The sequence below is a fragment of the Macaca fascicularis genome, chromosome 12 (assembly GCF_037993035.2).
Source record: "Macaca fascicularis isolate 582-1 chromosome 12, T2T-MFA8v1.1".
In the NCBI taxonomy this organism is placed as follows: domain Eukaryota; kingdom Metazoa; phylum Chordata; class Mammalia; order Primates; family Cercopithecidae; genus Macaca; species Macaca fascicularis.
The window spans coordinates 85871446-85885567 of NC_088386.1; the positions used below are offsets into that span (position 1 = coordinate 85871446).

A 14122-nucleotide genomic window follows, 5' to 3' on the forward strand; every position below is an offset into this window, starting at 1 on the left:
TTAGTTCTTTCATACCTTAAAAAGTACTTATTAACAATATTAATTATTGAATATATCTTTTGAACAAAAGTCTTCTTGCTTTCAATTATTTTTTTTCTCCTGACTTGAACCTTGTTTGTTAAGGATAATTATCACACAAAAGTCTTACGTAAATTATAAAAAAACAGAGTGTCTCTATCTAAGAGATTGGAGTTTCCTAATTTCTCATTATACTAGATTAACAAATATCACAAATAACAAGAAAATAATGCTTTCAGTTTCACCATGGGATGGTATTCTGATTATTTTAGGGAAGACCAAGTCTGAGTTAATACTGAAGAGGGACGTTAATAAAAATCTTTTCTCTTTGGTTTCTAATATTTATAAAAGGAGCTCTTCTGCTACAGTAACTCAGTTACTTTAAAACATTCATATATGGAGAAAATTCTATGAGGCATTAACACAGTATCCAAAACAATTTTCAGGGTCTTTATTTTTTATATTTTATACTTGATTTCATCAACATACAAGCCACTACCAAAAGCCAAACAAAGATCCCATTTCAATTAGATATACTACTCTAGAGAATCTCTAAAGACCTTCACATTTTTCCATCTTCTAAAACAGGGATTGACAAACTTTTTCTGACAAAAACCAGACAGTAAATAATTAGGCTTTGTAGGCTTTACCTTCTCTATTGCAACTACTCATTTCAAAGCAGTCACAGATAATGTATAAACAGATGAGTATAGCTAGTTCCAGTAAAGCTTTATTTGTGAACTCTGACATTTCATATACTTTTCATGTTATGAAATATGAGTCTTTGATTTCTTTTCCCAACCATTTAAAAACGCAGAAACCATTCTTAGCTTGCAGGGTATATAAAAACAGGCAGCAGGCTGGATTTGGGCCACATGCTGTAGATTGCCAACCCATGCTACGAAATATACCTTAAAAGCCTGTCACCTCAAAATTTCAAATCATTGCTTCCCAAAGACTTAAAGTGATTATTCAAATCTTCATCAGTAACTTCTTTTAGATCAGCTGGTTTCCATTTTGGACTCTGGTCTTTATCAATTAAAACTGTCAAGAGAAGATACAAATGTTAGTACTATTTTTTTTTTCTAATATTACCAGATTTTACTTACTGAATTGACAGAAATTCTTATACTAGGCACATTTTTCTATAATACTTTTTTCCTGCAAAGTTCTTATATGTTTTCTATTTATCTTTTAAATTAAACCTCCAGGGATGGACAGCAATATACTTTTGATGAGTGGGTGGATATTTTCTAACTTCCTAAGCCTCATGTCTTAGCTTTAATAAAGCCTACTGAATTAATCCAGTGGTTTAAACAACAGAATTCTTTTTTTCTTCTTGAAATAAAATTGCAAATGAAACCTCCACATACAAAACAGCTAAAACCAGTGGTTTAAAGTAAAGGCAGGGGAGGGCAGAGGGACCAGGTGTGCCTTCTAACCTCCTCCACACTGAATTTTGGGACGAAATTAACTGCTTAAGGTAGAGAAAAGAGGACTTCATACATAATTAAATGTGGATACTGTTGTTCTGCTGAATCCTCCAGTTCAGACAGCTCTGGATTTAAAAAAATCAGGTTATCATGAAACCTTCTAGTTCTTCTATTTCAGTGTAGTCATCACTCATTATAGCCACATAGTATCCCCACAGGATTATGAGGCAATCTGTAACTTCTTAAAAAAAGGGGGGAGGAATGTCCAGTATACTGTAGTTACACAAACGTTATCATTTGGGAGACTGGGAGGAAGGTATGCAAGATCTCTATATAATTTCTTACAACCACATGAATCTACAATGATCTCAAATTTTTTAAGTTATGGTTGTGGTAGCAAATTTCAACCATGCTTTAAAGGCACATAATTCTTGTGAAGAATGGAAATACTTAAATGTGCAAACTATAGTGAATTAGAAAAACCTAATTTAGCATTTAAAGGCTAAAATAGTTAAAGAAGCAGTATGGGAACCAAGGAAGAAGGTAGGTAGAGGGAAGCTTTTACACACAATTAAATGCAGATACTGGAGGTTTTGTTTTTAAGATTTAACTACCTACTATGAGATTCTGGTATCAGATCAGTGGGATATTAAACACTGATGTTCTGACCCCTACTATTTGAAAGTTTTATATTCCATGGACAGTGTAAACGAAGAACAACCCTGGCACATTCTTTCCACAAGAATCCTTTTCACTGTTAAGTCTTCTGGTCAATACTACCTGTCTCCTTGAGATCCCACTGAAGGATCAGAGGAAAGAGACTATTAATCAAATTTGTTATTTTATTTCAAGCTAACAATTTTTTTACCAGAATAGATATAACATAAGTTTGTGCCATGTAGACAGCTCAGGTTTTGCAAGTCTCCTGAGATAGCCACTACATGGAGTTTGAGTGGGTATCCAGCTACAGTAAGATAGTCTTTTTTTTTTCCTTCTATAACCAGAAAGTAATTTGTTCTAGATGTTAACAATAAGAATTTTTAACAACTGTTAAATTTGCTAACTTACTTTAACTTGCTAATGTGTTTTTATTATTAGCAAACTGCAGCAAACATTTGCCTATGTAAGAACACTACAATTTTCACTCTCAAGAACAGACACTGCTTTCTGAAAGAGGCGGCAATATACTTGCTCTTCATTAAAAAACAGCACAGGCCAGGCCCGGTGGCTCACGCCTGTAATCCCAGCACTTTGGGAGGCTGAGGCGGGCAGATTACGAGGTCAGGAGATCGAGACCATCCTGGCTAACATGGTGAAACCCCGTCTCTACTAAAAATACAAAAAAAATTAGCCAGGCCTGGTGGTGGGCACCTGTAGTCCCAGCTACTTGGGCGGCTGAGGCAGGAGAATGGTGTGAACCCAGGAGGCGGAGCTTGCAGTGAGCTGAGATTTTGCCACTGCACTCCAGCCTAGGTGACAGAGCAAGACGCCATCTCAAAAAACAAAACAAAAAAAGTAGCATAATAAGCACTTCCTTTATGAATCAGAACTTTGATGCTGATTGGTTTCAACATTTTTTCCTCAAAATAACAGTGTTTATCTAAAAACATATCTTTCTTTTAAAGAAGGGCTATTACAACATATAATGAATACTTGAACGATATAACCCTGTATGCTTATAGGTCCTCTAAAATCAGAGGTCTAGGCTGTAATCCACATGCAGCAAGAATGTGCAGAGAATTCGTGAGGAAAATGCCTATGTTACTTAGTTTCTACAAGACACATTGCCATCTCCTCTGTCTACAAGACACTCCATGTGCTGAATCCTAAAAAGATTTCAATCAAGTCCTTATTTCTGATATTGTATCATGTCAGAAATGAAAATAACTCCATGAAGAGTGATTGTCTATCAAAGCTTAAGAGTTCAGAGAACATAACACAACCTTTTATTAAGATAAAAAAGTATATCCAGGCTGGGCACCGTGGCTCATGCCTATAATCACAGCACTTTGGGAGGCCGAGGCAGGCGGATCACATGAGATCAGGAGTTCGAGACCAGCCTGGCCAGTATGGTGAAACCCCGTTTCTACTAAAAATAAAAAAATCAGCCAGGCATGGTGGCACGGGCTGGTAGTCCCAGCTACTCAGGAGGCTGAGGAATGAGAGAATCACTTGAACCTGGGAGGTGGAGTTTGTAGTAAGCTGAAACTGCACCACTGTACTCCAGCCTGAGTGACAGTGCAAGACCCTGTCTCAAAAAAAAAATTTATCCAGAGTCTGCACTACTATAGTAAAATAATAAAAACAGGAACATTAGATATGCAAAATACATGGAGAAGGAACAACTCATTTTATACAACATAAATAACAGCTTTTTATAGGGCTAAGAGTTACACATAAAAAGGAATTATTGCAAGTTTGCTAGAAAAAAGTCAAGCACTTCACTTGCTTTTTCTAAATCTGCTGACACTGGAGATAATAAGCAAAATGGAAAGTATTAAGAAGACAATCTGTAGATGTTACTAATGATGTCATACAGTCTTTTTCCCCAGCAATGTTTAACTGCTGAGGTACGGGCAGGTGGAAAGTAGGGTTAGACCACTGGTCAGTTTTGCCAGACCAGCACAAAAGAGGGAGAAAGGGTAGGGGATTTGAGGGCTTTCTGTAAGGGAATAAATGCATGTCTCAAAGGACACAGCAGCAGGATGGCAGCAGGATGAGTTTACAAGCTCAATGCTGCACTTATCAGAGGTAGTCCATGATTGTAGGGGCAGGATTACCTTATATATAAATTAGGGAACAGTGGCCAAGTTATGTGAATTTTTAAAACAATTATCAAAGACTGATCCTCCTTTTCATATCCCAGATGGTAACACATTTTTTAAAAACATACACAATTTTTCAACCTTCATAAAAGTTTAACTTTCACTACTAAAACAACTATGGGTTGAATATTCTTTATCTGAAATGCTTGGAATCAGAAGTGTTTCAGGTTTTTTTTTTTTTTTCCAGATTTTGGAATATTTGCATTTTACTTACAGTCCAATGAACATTTCCTTTGAGTGTCATGTTGGTGCTCAAAAAGTTTCAGATTTTGGTACATTTTGGATTTCACGATTTGGGATGCACAATCTGTATCTTCTTTAATTAACAGCATATGCTCACAAATCCCATTTCTCCAAAATGGTAAGTTCCCATTTGCCACTTACCAGCTCTAACGCCTTCATGAAAGTCATGACCTCTCTGAAAGAAAATTGAGATTAAATGGGGATAATTTCTGGGTGTCCTTATTCTGGGTTTTCTTGTCTCTCCTCTATTCACTTCAGCCTTCCACTTCCATGGCCACAACCTGAATCATGACATTCAGAGACTGAACCACCTCTGACAGCCCACTCTCTGATCAACACCTCCTAATCTTATTTGCTCAAGTATCTCCACTGCTACACATCCTTGATCTTACTGAAGTCCACTGATCCTATGACTTTTTCCCCATCTGTGCTGGCTTCACTCTGCTCTTCATCCAGCCCAGTTTCACCAGTCCTTTAATATGGTCACTTACCTGTCAAAATGCCATCATCTCCCTCAAACCTTTTTCTCTTTTTTACAATCCTAGCAAAATCCTGGCAACAACTAAACCCTACCACGTGCCCCTGCCTGCACTTCAGCAGCTAAGTCTTGCTGCAGAAAATCATACAACTGTGACTGGTTTCATTTAAAATTCATGATCAAAAATCTCAAACAGGCACAGAAAACTGCCAAACAATCAAAGATCTCTTCCCAACTCCCCAAGATAATGATTTAAAGTGTTTTCTACCTTCTCAACCTCTACCCCTAGAGCACACTCTTACTATAGTCTCAGTCAATTACTTAACCTCTGACTTCTTTAAAAATACAAGAAGCCCTTAGATATGAAGTCTTGTCTTCCCACCACTAAAACGCCTGTAGGCAACTGCGGCCATCTGCACCTGCCTTCCCTTTCAATGCCGTGGAGGAAAGGACCATCCCTTTTTCAAAGACCAGTCCTCCCTTGCATTCCAATTCACATCTCCTCTTGCCTTCTCAAGGACGGACTTTGCTTAATGTGGTCATTCACTTTTCTTTTCCTAGAATCATCAATGTAGGCAATATAACTGAGTGGCTAAATGCATGCAGTTCAAATGTCTAGGTTCACATCCTGATAGCTACATATTAACTATGTGACCTTGGACTAGTAATTTCTCCAACCCCAGTTTCTTTACATGAAAAGGTAATTTATACATCCATCGTAGGATTATTTTAATCCACATCCAAGCACAGTGGTTGACACTAAGTGTTCAGTAAATATTAACTACCATTAGTATCATCAACATAATCTTTTTTCTCTATTGGATCATTCCCAATCATTTTTAAACATGTTCTAGTACCTTCCATCTTACAAAATAAAAAAGGAACTTCATTTGACTCCACAGTCCCAGCTTCTTTCCTATTTCACTTTCAAGAGTATTCATCTACACATATTCTCTCCACTTCTTCACATTCCATTTTCCCTCTTCAACTTACTACTCTTTAACTTCTGCCCCCACTCCTCTAAAATGGCTTGCCAAAACCACCCATGATGTCGGCATCACCAAGATCAAATGACACTTCAAACCTCATCTACACTTCAACAGTGTTCAACACTGTCCATTATACCCTCCTCCCCGAAACATTCCTCTCTTCCTTTTGTGACGCCACACTCTCTGGTCCTCCTACCTCTCCATCCTTTTTTTCCTTCCTACTGCTCTTTCTCTACCACACCTCAAAATGTTGGAGTTCCTTAGGGCTCAGGTCTGGACTCTCATTTTCTTTCTATATGATTTTATCTATTCAGTGCTCAACATGGCAGCCTGAGTGATCAGTTCTTTAAAGTGTAAGATCATGGCATTCCTCTCCTCATAATCATCTAGTGGCTTCCCATTTTACTCAGCCAAAGTCCTTATAGAAACCTTCAAGGCTCTGCATGCTCTGCACAGCCTTTCTCTACTCTGGCCTCATCTCTCACTCACCACAACCTCTGCCCCCCACCCCCTTCCACACAGCCTTTTGTGGTCCCTGGCATAGGCAATCATGCTTCTGCCTCAGAGCTTTGTTCTTGCAGTTCCCTCTGCCTGGGATGCTCTTCCTCTAGGTAATTGCATGGCTTACTTCCTCACTTCTTCCAGGAATTCACTCAAAGAACATCTCAGTGAGGCCGCCTCTGATCATCCCATCTACAATTCATCCCCGTTACCCTATATCACATATCCTGCTTCCTTTTTCTCCTTAATAGTTAACAATCATATAATATATATTTTATGTATTAATCTTGTTTACAGTCTATTTCCCCATTATAAAGTAAGTTCCACGAGGGCAGGGATTTTGTCTGTTATCCTACTCCCTACTCCCCAAGATAATGATTTAAACTGTTTTCTGCCTTTTCAACCTCTACCTCTGGAGCACACCTATGTACCTGGAACCTATGTACCTGGGTATCTCTAACAGTATCTACCACATACTAAGCACTCTTGTTTAGTAAATAATGAATCCCCAAGGTTTTCTTAATTGTTGTTGGTGTCTTTCAGATTTAAATCTCCAACGCATTCCTCTAATCTCTAACTCCTAAATGCATTCCTTCCCTCACATCCAGCAAGTCCTATCAATTCTATCTCCTACATGTGTCTCAAATCCATTTACTTCTCTCCAATGCCACCACGTTTGTCTAAGCACTACTATTTCACACCTGGATCACTGCAGGACATCTATTATCTGGTCTCTAAACTGTTCTTGAACCCTTCCAACCCTATCTCCACATAGCAGCAATAATTTCCTTCTTAAAGCAAATTGAACCGAATCAAATGAAAAATCAAATCACCTCCTGCTTAAGCCTAAGAGGCTTCTCAACATACTCCTTTCTCATCCTTTAGGTCACAAATGAAGTGACATCACAAAGATGTCTTCCCTAACCTACTTACCTAAAGGAAGTTTCCCATTGCCCCCCAACTCCCTCCTGTCCCTGCATCAATCTACCACCAACCCTGTATGTTTTCCTTTAAAGTACTTATCACAATTTATAATTATTTTACTTAGTTTACTTGTTCTTTATAGTCTCAGTAGACTAAACTCCATGAAAATAAAGGACTTGTCTTCTGATTCAACAACATAAGGCTAACACTAAGCATAGTGCCTGGCACATAGCTAACATGTTTGCTGAGAGAATGAAGGCAAGAATCAATCAATCTAGAAAGTGCAGTGAAAGTGTAATGAAAAACATGGAATTTGTGAGGTATACAGGACAGTGGTCAAGACTGCAGGCACTGGAGTAAGACTATCTGGTTTCATATGCCATATGTCTATCACTTAATAGCGGCAAAACCTTAGGCCGGTCACACCACTATGACCGCTATATCACAATTTCTTCATCTGTAAAATGGAATCAATAACAGTACCTATCCTTCTAGAGATACTGTAAGATTTAATGGAGTAAATGCATATAAAGTGCCTAGCATAGTACCTGCACGTAATAAACAATAGACATCAGCTGCCATTTACATCCCACAAGGAGTGACTTTAAGACATGGCTAATAGAGTTATTTCTAACTAGATGAACTACACTGAACATCTTAATAACAATTAAAGTCATTAGGAATGTCTGCTTTCCAGCTATTAAGCCAAATATTCCCTTTAGTCCATATGTTAGTCTAAATAATAAGATGCTTCTTAGGGGCCCTCTGAAAATAAAGGATGACTCTGCCTTTAAAGAGTTTGTCATCTGGAAGAAGAAACAAATATAAATATGAAATGTTTCATGAAATCAATATTCCATGTGATTATTGTCCACTTTATGTTTACAATGGTACTTTAATAATGCTAATTATTTTAAACATGTAACAGACTAATAACTTCCATTTGTGCATTTACTTTATATATATCTGCTTACAAATAAGCCTCTTCATTTTACCCATGAGGGAATTCACATTTACAGAGTTTACACGCCTTGCCCAAGGTCACAGAGACCATCGCTGAAAGACATTAATTTCTATTTTGAATTCCTCTAAGATGAAGTTAGAGAGCTTCTTATACTGACATGCAAATGTAATTGCTATTTTATAAAGGCTTAGTAACAATCTGGATAGCAATACTTCCACACATCTAAAACTAACTGGCCCGTTGTGTTTTTGTAGAGTAAATTTACAGGTGGTTTTAATTTTCTTGTTTGCAATTGTGTATTTTACAAGTTCTACAATAAATGTATGTTACTTTCAGAACTAAAAAATGACAATTACTTTTTTTTTTTAAATTCTTACCATACAAGCTTGACTTAGCCGATACTCCATAGTTAGTACTTCTTGCAAGGTCTTTGAAGACCCCTCCATGAGTTGCCTTAGTGTGATCTTCAAAGATGTTGGAGACATTTTATTAATTACCTTTTGGGGGAAAAAATGTACTACTGTTAGTCCAATAGTTCCTTTATTGTCTATAATAAATGAGCAGAGTATCTATGTAAACAATATTAAAATATGCCAAAATCTCATAAAAGATTATACCCTAGCTTAATCCTGCCAAAGCACCAAACAGAAGTTTTCTAATCTGCTACAAAAACAAAACATCATTCCACAAGTGAAAAAAATTCTGTACCTGTGACTAAAGTAGTAAAATAAATCCATATTTGTAGTCTGCCTAGCATAAATTATGCCAACTAGTTAAGCAAACAGCAATTATACTTAAATAAAATCAATACACACCTTACAAACCAATCATATTCATGGAGTGAAGGAAATAACGCATACAGTGGTCCACTTCCAAGACAAAATGCCTTGAATTGGCATAGGTCAGCCAACTACAGAAGAAACAGGATATACTAGGCCCCTGCTTGGACAGCCAAAGGCTGCTTGTCAGCCTCCCCCTTCATCCCCTTTCCCCCCACTTAGCTGCCCTCACCCGAACCAAAGTTTAGTCTAGATAAAAGCTTACTAGTCTGCAAAATAGCTCACTTTGTTTGTTCTTACTATCCTGCCCAGCTACTTAGGTCATAAGTCAAATACTTGACGAGCCCCTGAGCTAACTAGGATTGCAGTGCATTGTGGGCTGCAACAAAATGCAGCAAGACAACCCAAAAAAAACACCTAAAGCCGCTGCCTAACACTCAACAGGTGACGTCCGGGACGACTGTGACCCTGTAGCATTCAGCCTATAAGGAACCAGGGGAGGGACCTGTGCACTAGGGGGTAAGTTGCTTGTTAAAACTGTGCGCGGTATGCCTGCACGCCAGACACCCGATCTTGCAAGACCGTCATTAGAAGTCTCGCTTTCGCTATTGTCTGGGTCTCTGAGTCCATTCTGTGGGTTTGGACGGTTGAATTGTTTCTCACAACCTGGTGGCCCATACGGCTATCTCTGTGCCTGTATGGAGTTAAGACTCCAGCCGAGAAGGGAGACGCACCCCACTTGATTTATGTGGCCTGCTCTGGATGTCTTGGCTCCCCACAGAAGCCATAGACAAACCCGAGACTTATTCAGGAGGCAGCGGAGGTGACACAGGGAGAAGAGCAGGCACCATGGCAACCAGCCAACCTTGTGCATGATTCAAGGTAGGAAAGTTGGACTATGAGCCCTGCCTTGGTGGTGGGGCATTTTTGGAGAACCCGGGGTGTGCAAGAAACCTCCAGTAAGTGGGGCTGAGTACACAGGGAAAATCTCAGACACAGAGACTAACTGAAAATGTGAAACAGGAATTTTAGGCCTAGAGAACAAAGGAAAGAGGGAACTAAAAAGACCCCCTCTGACATTCTCCCAGATAGTCCGTTGGGGAGAATGTTGCAGGTTTGAATGGATAATCCTCAAACCAGGAACAAGGAAAAGCAAAAAATGATAGAGTATTGCTGTTTTATCTGGCCCAAAAAGCCCATGTCAGCCTTCGGTCTTTGGCCTAAGTTTGGCTCAGATGAGGATTGGGTGTGCCAAGCTTTAATTCTCTACGTGAATGATAAAACCCATCCACACAAGAGGATGTGGGTTATGTTCTTTGTTGGATTAGTGAATGAACCCCCTGTTCCCCCTTAAAGAGGAAGAGCACAGTAAAGAGCCCTCACCCAATGAAAAGCCCTAGGACCCCCCAACATGCTTGCCCCTCCCCCAAACATCTCACAAGGTAGAGGACAGAGAGATCAGGGGGCAACAGGAAAATTGGAGAAAGAGAAATCTAGGGGTCATAAAGGAGCTAAACCCAATGCTCCTTAAATCCTTATCCGAACTTGAGGAAAGAATTAGAACAATGTAAGAAGGACATTGAGAATTTCCCTATTTCTTCTGAACAGTAGACGTCTAATATATACTCTCTTAGAAAAGTCCCTATGGGACAGGGAGGAGTTGGGTTTGTGAATGCGCCTCTAACAAGTACTGAGGTTAGGAATTTTAAAAAGGAAATGAGGCCATTCTTGGAAGATCCCCTCGGTTTAGCAAAGCAGCTAGATCAATTTTTAGGACCCAATTTTTATACTTGGGCTGAGATGACATCAATCAGGAATATCCTGTTTACTGGGGAAGAGAGGGGATTAATTATAAGGGCAGCCATAACCATTTGGGAAAGACAGCATCCTCCCGGGTAAGAAGTCCTGCTAACTGAGCAGAAATTCCCAAATGCAAATCCTGGATGGGATAACAATAAAGAGATCGGGCCCACATGCAGGACCTAAGGGAACTAATAATTACAGGGATTAAAAAATCCACTCCTCCGTCATAAAACGTCTCAAAAGCATTTGAGATTCAACAGCAAAAAAGAGGAGACTCCCTCTGTGTTGCTGCAGAGGCTCAGGGATCAAATGAGAAAATATTCAGGATTAAATCCAGAGGACCCAGTAGGGCAAGGCCTTTAATTTTAAAGGTTAATTTTCTGACCAAAAGTTGGCCTGATATTACTAAGAAACTGCAAAAGGTTAATGGATGGAATGAAAAACCAATTAAGGAATTACTAAGGGAAGCTCAGAAGGTTTTTGTAAGAAGAAAGGGTGAAGATATAAAGAAAGGAAATCGGAAAGATAAAGGGGAGGAAACGGCAAACGTAGAGGGCCAGAAAAAGAGGTAAGCTGCTGACCCTGAAAGCAAGGGAAAGCCCGGTACACAGCTGTGTGTGGGGGAGCCACTGGACTAAGCAGCCGAGACAGGGAAGGCAGTGTAAGGCAGTGTAAGACACTGTGCAGGTACACTGGGTGCCCAGAGAAAAAGAGTCTGTTAGACATGGGGGAGCCAGGGCACAGCAAGGCTCAGCTCATGCCCAGAGAGGGAAAGAAGAAGAAACTGAGTGTGAGGGAAAAAGGAAATAGGGGATGACAGAGACAGATAAAAGAAGAAAATGAGCGAGAGAGAGACTGGAAAAGACAAAGATCAAAGAGAGACACAGGTGAGACTGGGGAGAGAAATAATGTAAAAGGAAGAAAGTACAAGAGGAGGTGAGAGAATGTGGAGAGGTTGGCAGGGCTGGGGGAAGGTTCTAGAGGTTCAAGCAACAAGGAGGTGCAGGGAAAGGGTGCAATGTGGCCACTGAGGAGGGACAGAGCCCGGGAACTGAGCGATGCAAGTGAGAAAGGGATGTGGAGGAAAGTTCAGGATCAGGAGTAGTGGGTTGCATATGGCAAAGACTAGATGGCTGTTTGTCAGAAGGTGGTAGAAAGCCTTCAGGTTATGGAAGGGTAAATGGATGAAATGACCATTAAGGTTTTGTTGTTGTTTTACTGAGAGGCTGTAAGTCCACCAGGGGCAGCTGTCAGTAAGGCTGCAGAAGGTCTGGGGGGCTACATAAATTAGATCAGAGGGTAGTAAACTCAAATGACTATAGGGCCAGTAAATGATAAGAAGGAGGGCTGCAGGGCTGTGTGGGGACTGTGGATAACTGAAGAGGGCACACCCTGTTAAAGGGGCCACAGCCGCTCGGCTGTGATGCCAAATTGCTTTGTCAGAGGCCAGAATTCTAACTTTTTATGTAAAATGGGATTTTTAAATGCTGGTTATCAGTTCAAAAAACTTAAAAACCCAATACAGGCAAAAGAGGATGCCAGTTTGCAATCCCTGAAGTAGAGAGAGCTCTTGCTGGGGAGAAGTCTGCCAAGACGCTTTAGGTGGGATATATAAAAGTTTTGTTTCCCAGAGCTTGGCTGGGCCTGGGGGAGGATCCTTGCAGCTGAGGAGGAGGAAAAGCCACTAAGTCCCCTCCCAGAGCGGGACAAACCAGAGACCCTTTGCAGTTGTTGGGTCACCAGCAGGGGTGGCGTGGAATATAAACAGTGCAGCTCTCGGCCTGCCAGGGAGAGGAATGGTGTCTTCAAAGCAAAGAAAGAGGAAGTGAGGGTGGAGCAGGGATGCTTTTCCTAACGAAAGTGCCCCTCAGGAAAGGTACCATAGGCTGTTAGCTCTTCAAACCAGCAGCTCTCGGCCCAGTGCCAGACCCAGCAGGGCCTGATCAAAGGTACCCCGAGAAGCCAGCTGGTAAGTCCCTTGCCTCCCCAAGTTCCTTCTGGGGTCAATGGGCCCTGGGGAAGTGCCTAATCTAACTCCAGCCTGTAATTCCAGCACTTTCTGAGGCTAACACAGGTGGATCACCTGAGGCCAAGAGTTCAAGACCAGCCTGGCCAACATGGTGAAACCTTGTCTCTACTAAAACTATAAAAATCAGCTGGGTGTGGTGGCACGTGCCTGTAATCCCAGTTACTTGGGAGGCTGAGGTAGAAGAATAGCTTGAACCCAGGAGCTGGAGGTTGCAGTGAGTCGAGATCACACACTGCACTCCAGCCTGAGCGACGGAGCGAGATTTTGTCTAAAAACAACAACAACAACAACAACAACAACAACAAAACCAGACTACTGGAAAAAGACCTCCTGGGTTAAGGCCATATTTAGACAGGACTACTAACCTTTCTACTATGAAAACCAATGACCAATTTTTTAAGAATTATATACTGCGCATATCCTCCACCCTGTCATCCCTTAGGTTAAAAAAACTTCTAACTTGAACCCTGCCTCTTGAGTTCACAGTTAGCCACTTCCAGTCTGGCGACTCAGTGCTAATTAAAACCTGGAAAGAAGACATGTTCCATCCAAGCTGGGAAAGCCCATATCAGGTACTCCTGATCACTAAAACAGCCATAGGAACAGCTCAACAGGGGTGAGCACATTACACTCGGGTCAAGAGACTGGTAAAAGAACCCCCAAAAGAAAGGAAAAAGGGTGAATGGGGAGTGTATAAATCACCGAAGAAAGCCTTAAAGCTACTCTAAGGAAAACCTAAAAGGAAGCTATGAGCAGGCTCCATCATTGGGGGTGGATACAGTTAGGATTAATCCTAACACAAGGGGTGAAAGGAAACCTAAGTACCTGATAGAGCCCAATACTAGGGGTGGAAAGTAGGAAATATCTAATCAAACTAATAGTCAACATAACTAAAACCTCCACCCCCAGCCCCCAAACTATAAAATTTAATGCCTGCCAAGTCTTACCTTGCGGGAATTTATGGAACCAAAGGCAATTGTCACAAGCAGACAAATATCTATGTCCTAAAACAGACCGTTATTGGACCCTCTCAAAAAAGCCCTGTGCTAGCTGGAATCAGGTCTGGTGGACCACACAATATCAAGGCCAGCTGAGTCATTCTTCTGAAAACAAACCCTTAAAGAATAAAAGATAAG

At 40.5% G+C, this 14122-nt stretch overlaps 1 protein-coding gene across 5 annotated transcripts in view; it reads right to left on the reverse strand.

Moving 5' to 3' along the window:
- Nucleotides 1-447: 447 nt before the first annotated feature.
- The window catches only part of HIBCH (3-hydroxyisobutyryl-CoA hydrolase), a 118557-nt gene continuing 104882 nt past the window's right edge, over nt 448-14122 (reverse strand). For 3 of the 5 annotated variants that reach the window (XM_045367403.2, XM_074009588.1, XM_065525774.1), the window contains 3 exons: nt 8753-8872; nt 4661-4694; nt 448-1062 (listed from right to left, as the gene is read on the reverse strand). In XM_045367403.2, the coding sequence (XP_045223338.1) occupies nt 947-1062; nt 4661-4694; nt 8753-8872 (270 nt within the window). In that variant the 3' untranslated portion in view covers nt 448-946. Of the gene's footprint in view, nt 1063-4490; nt 4695-8752; nt 8873-14122 lie in introns of all 5 variants that reach the window. The other 2 variants (XR_012421309.1, XR_012421310.1) reach the window with 2 other exon arrangements.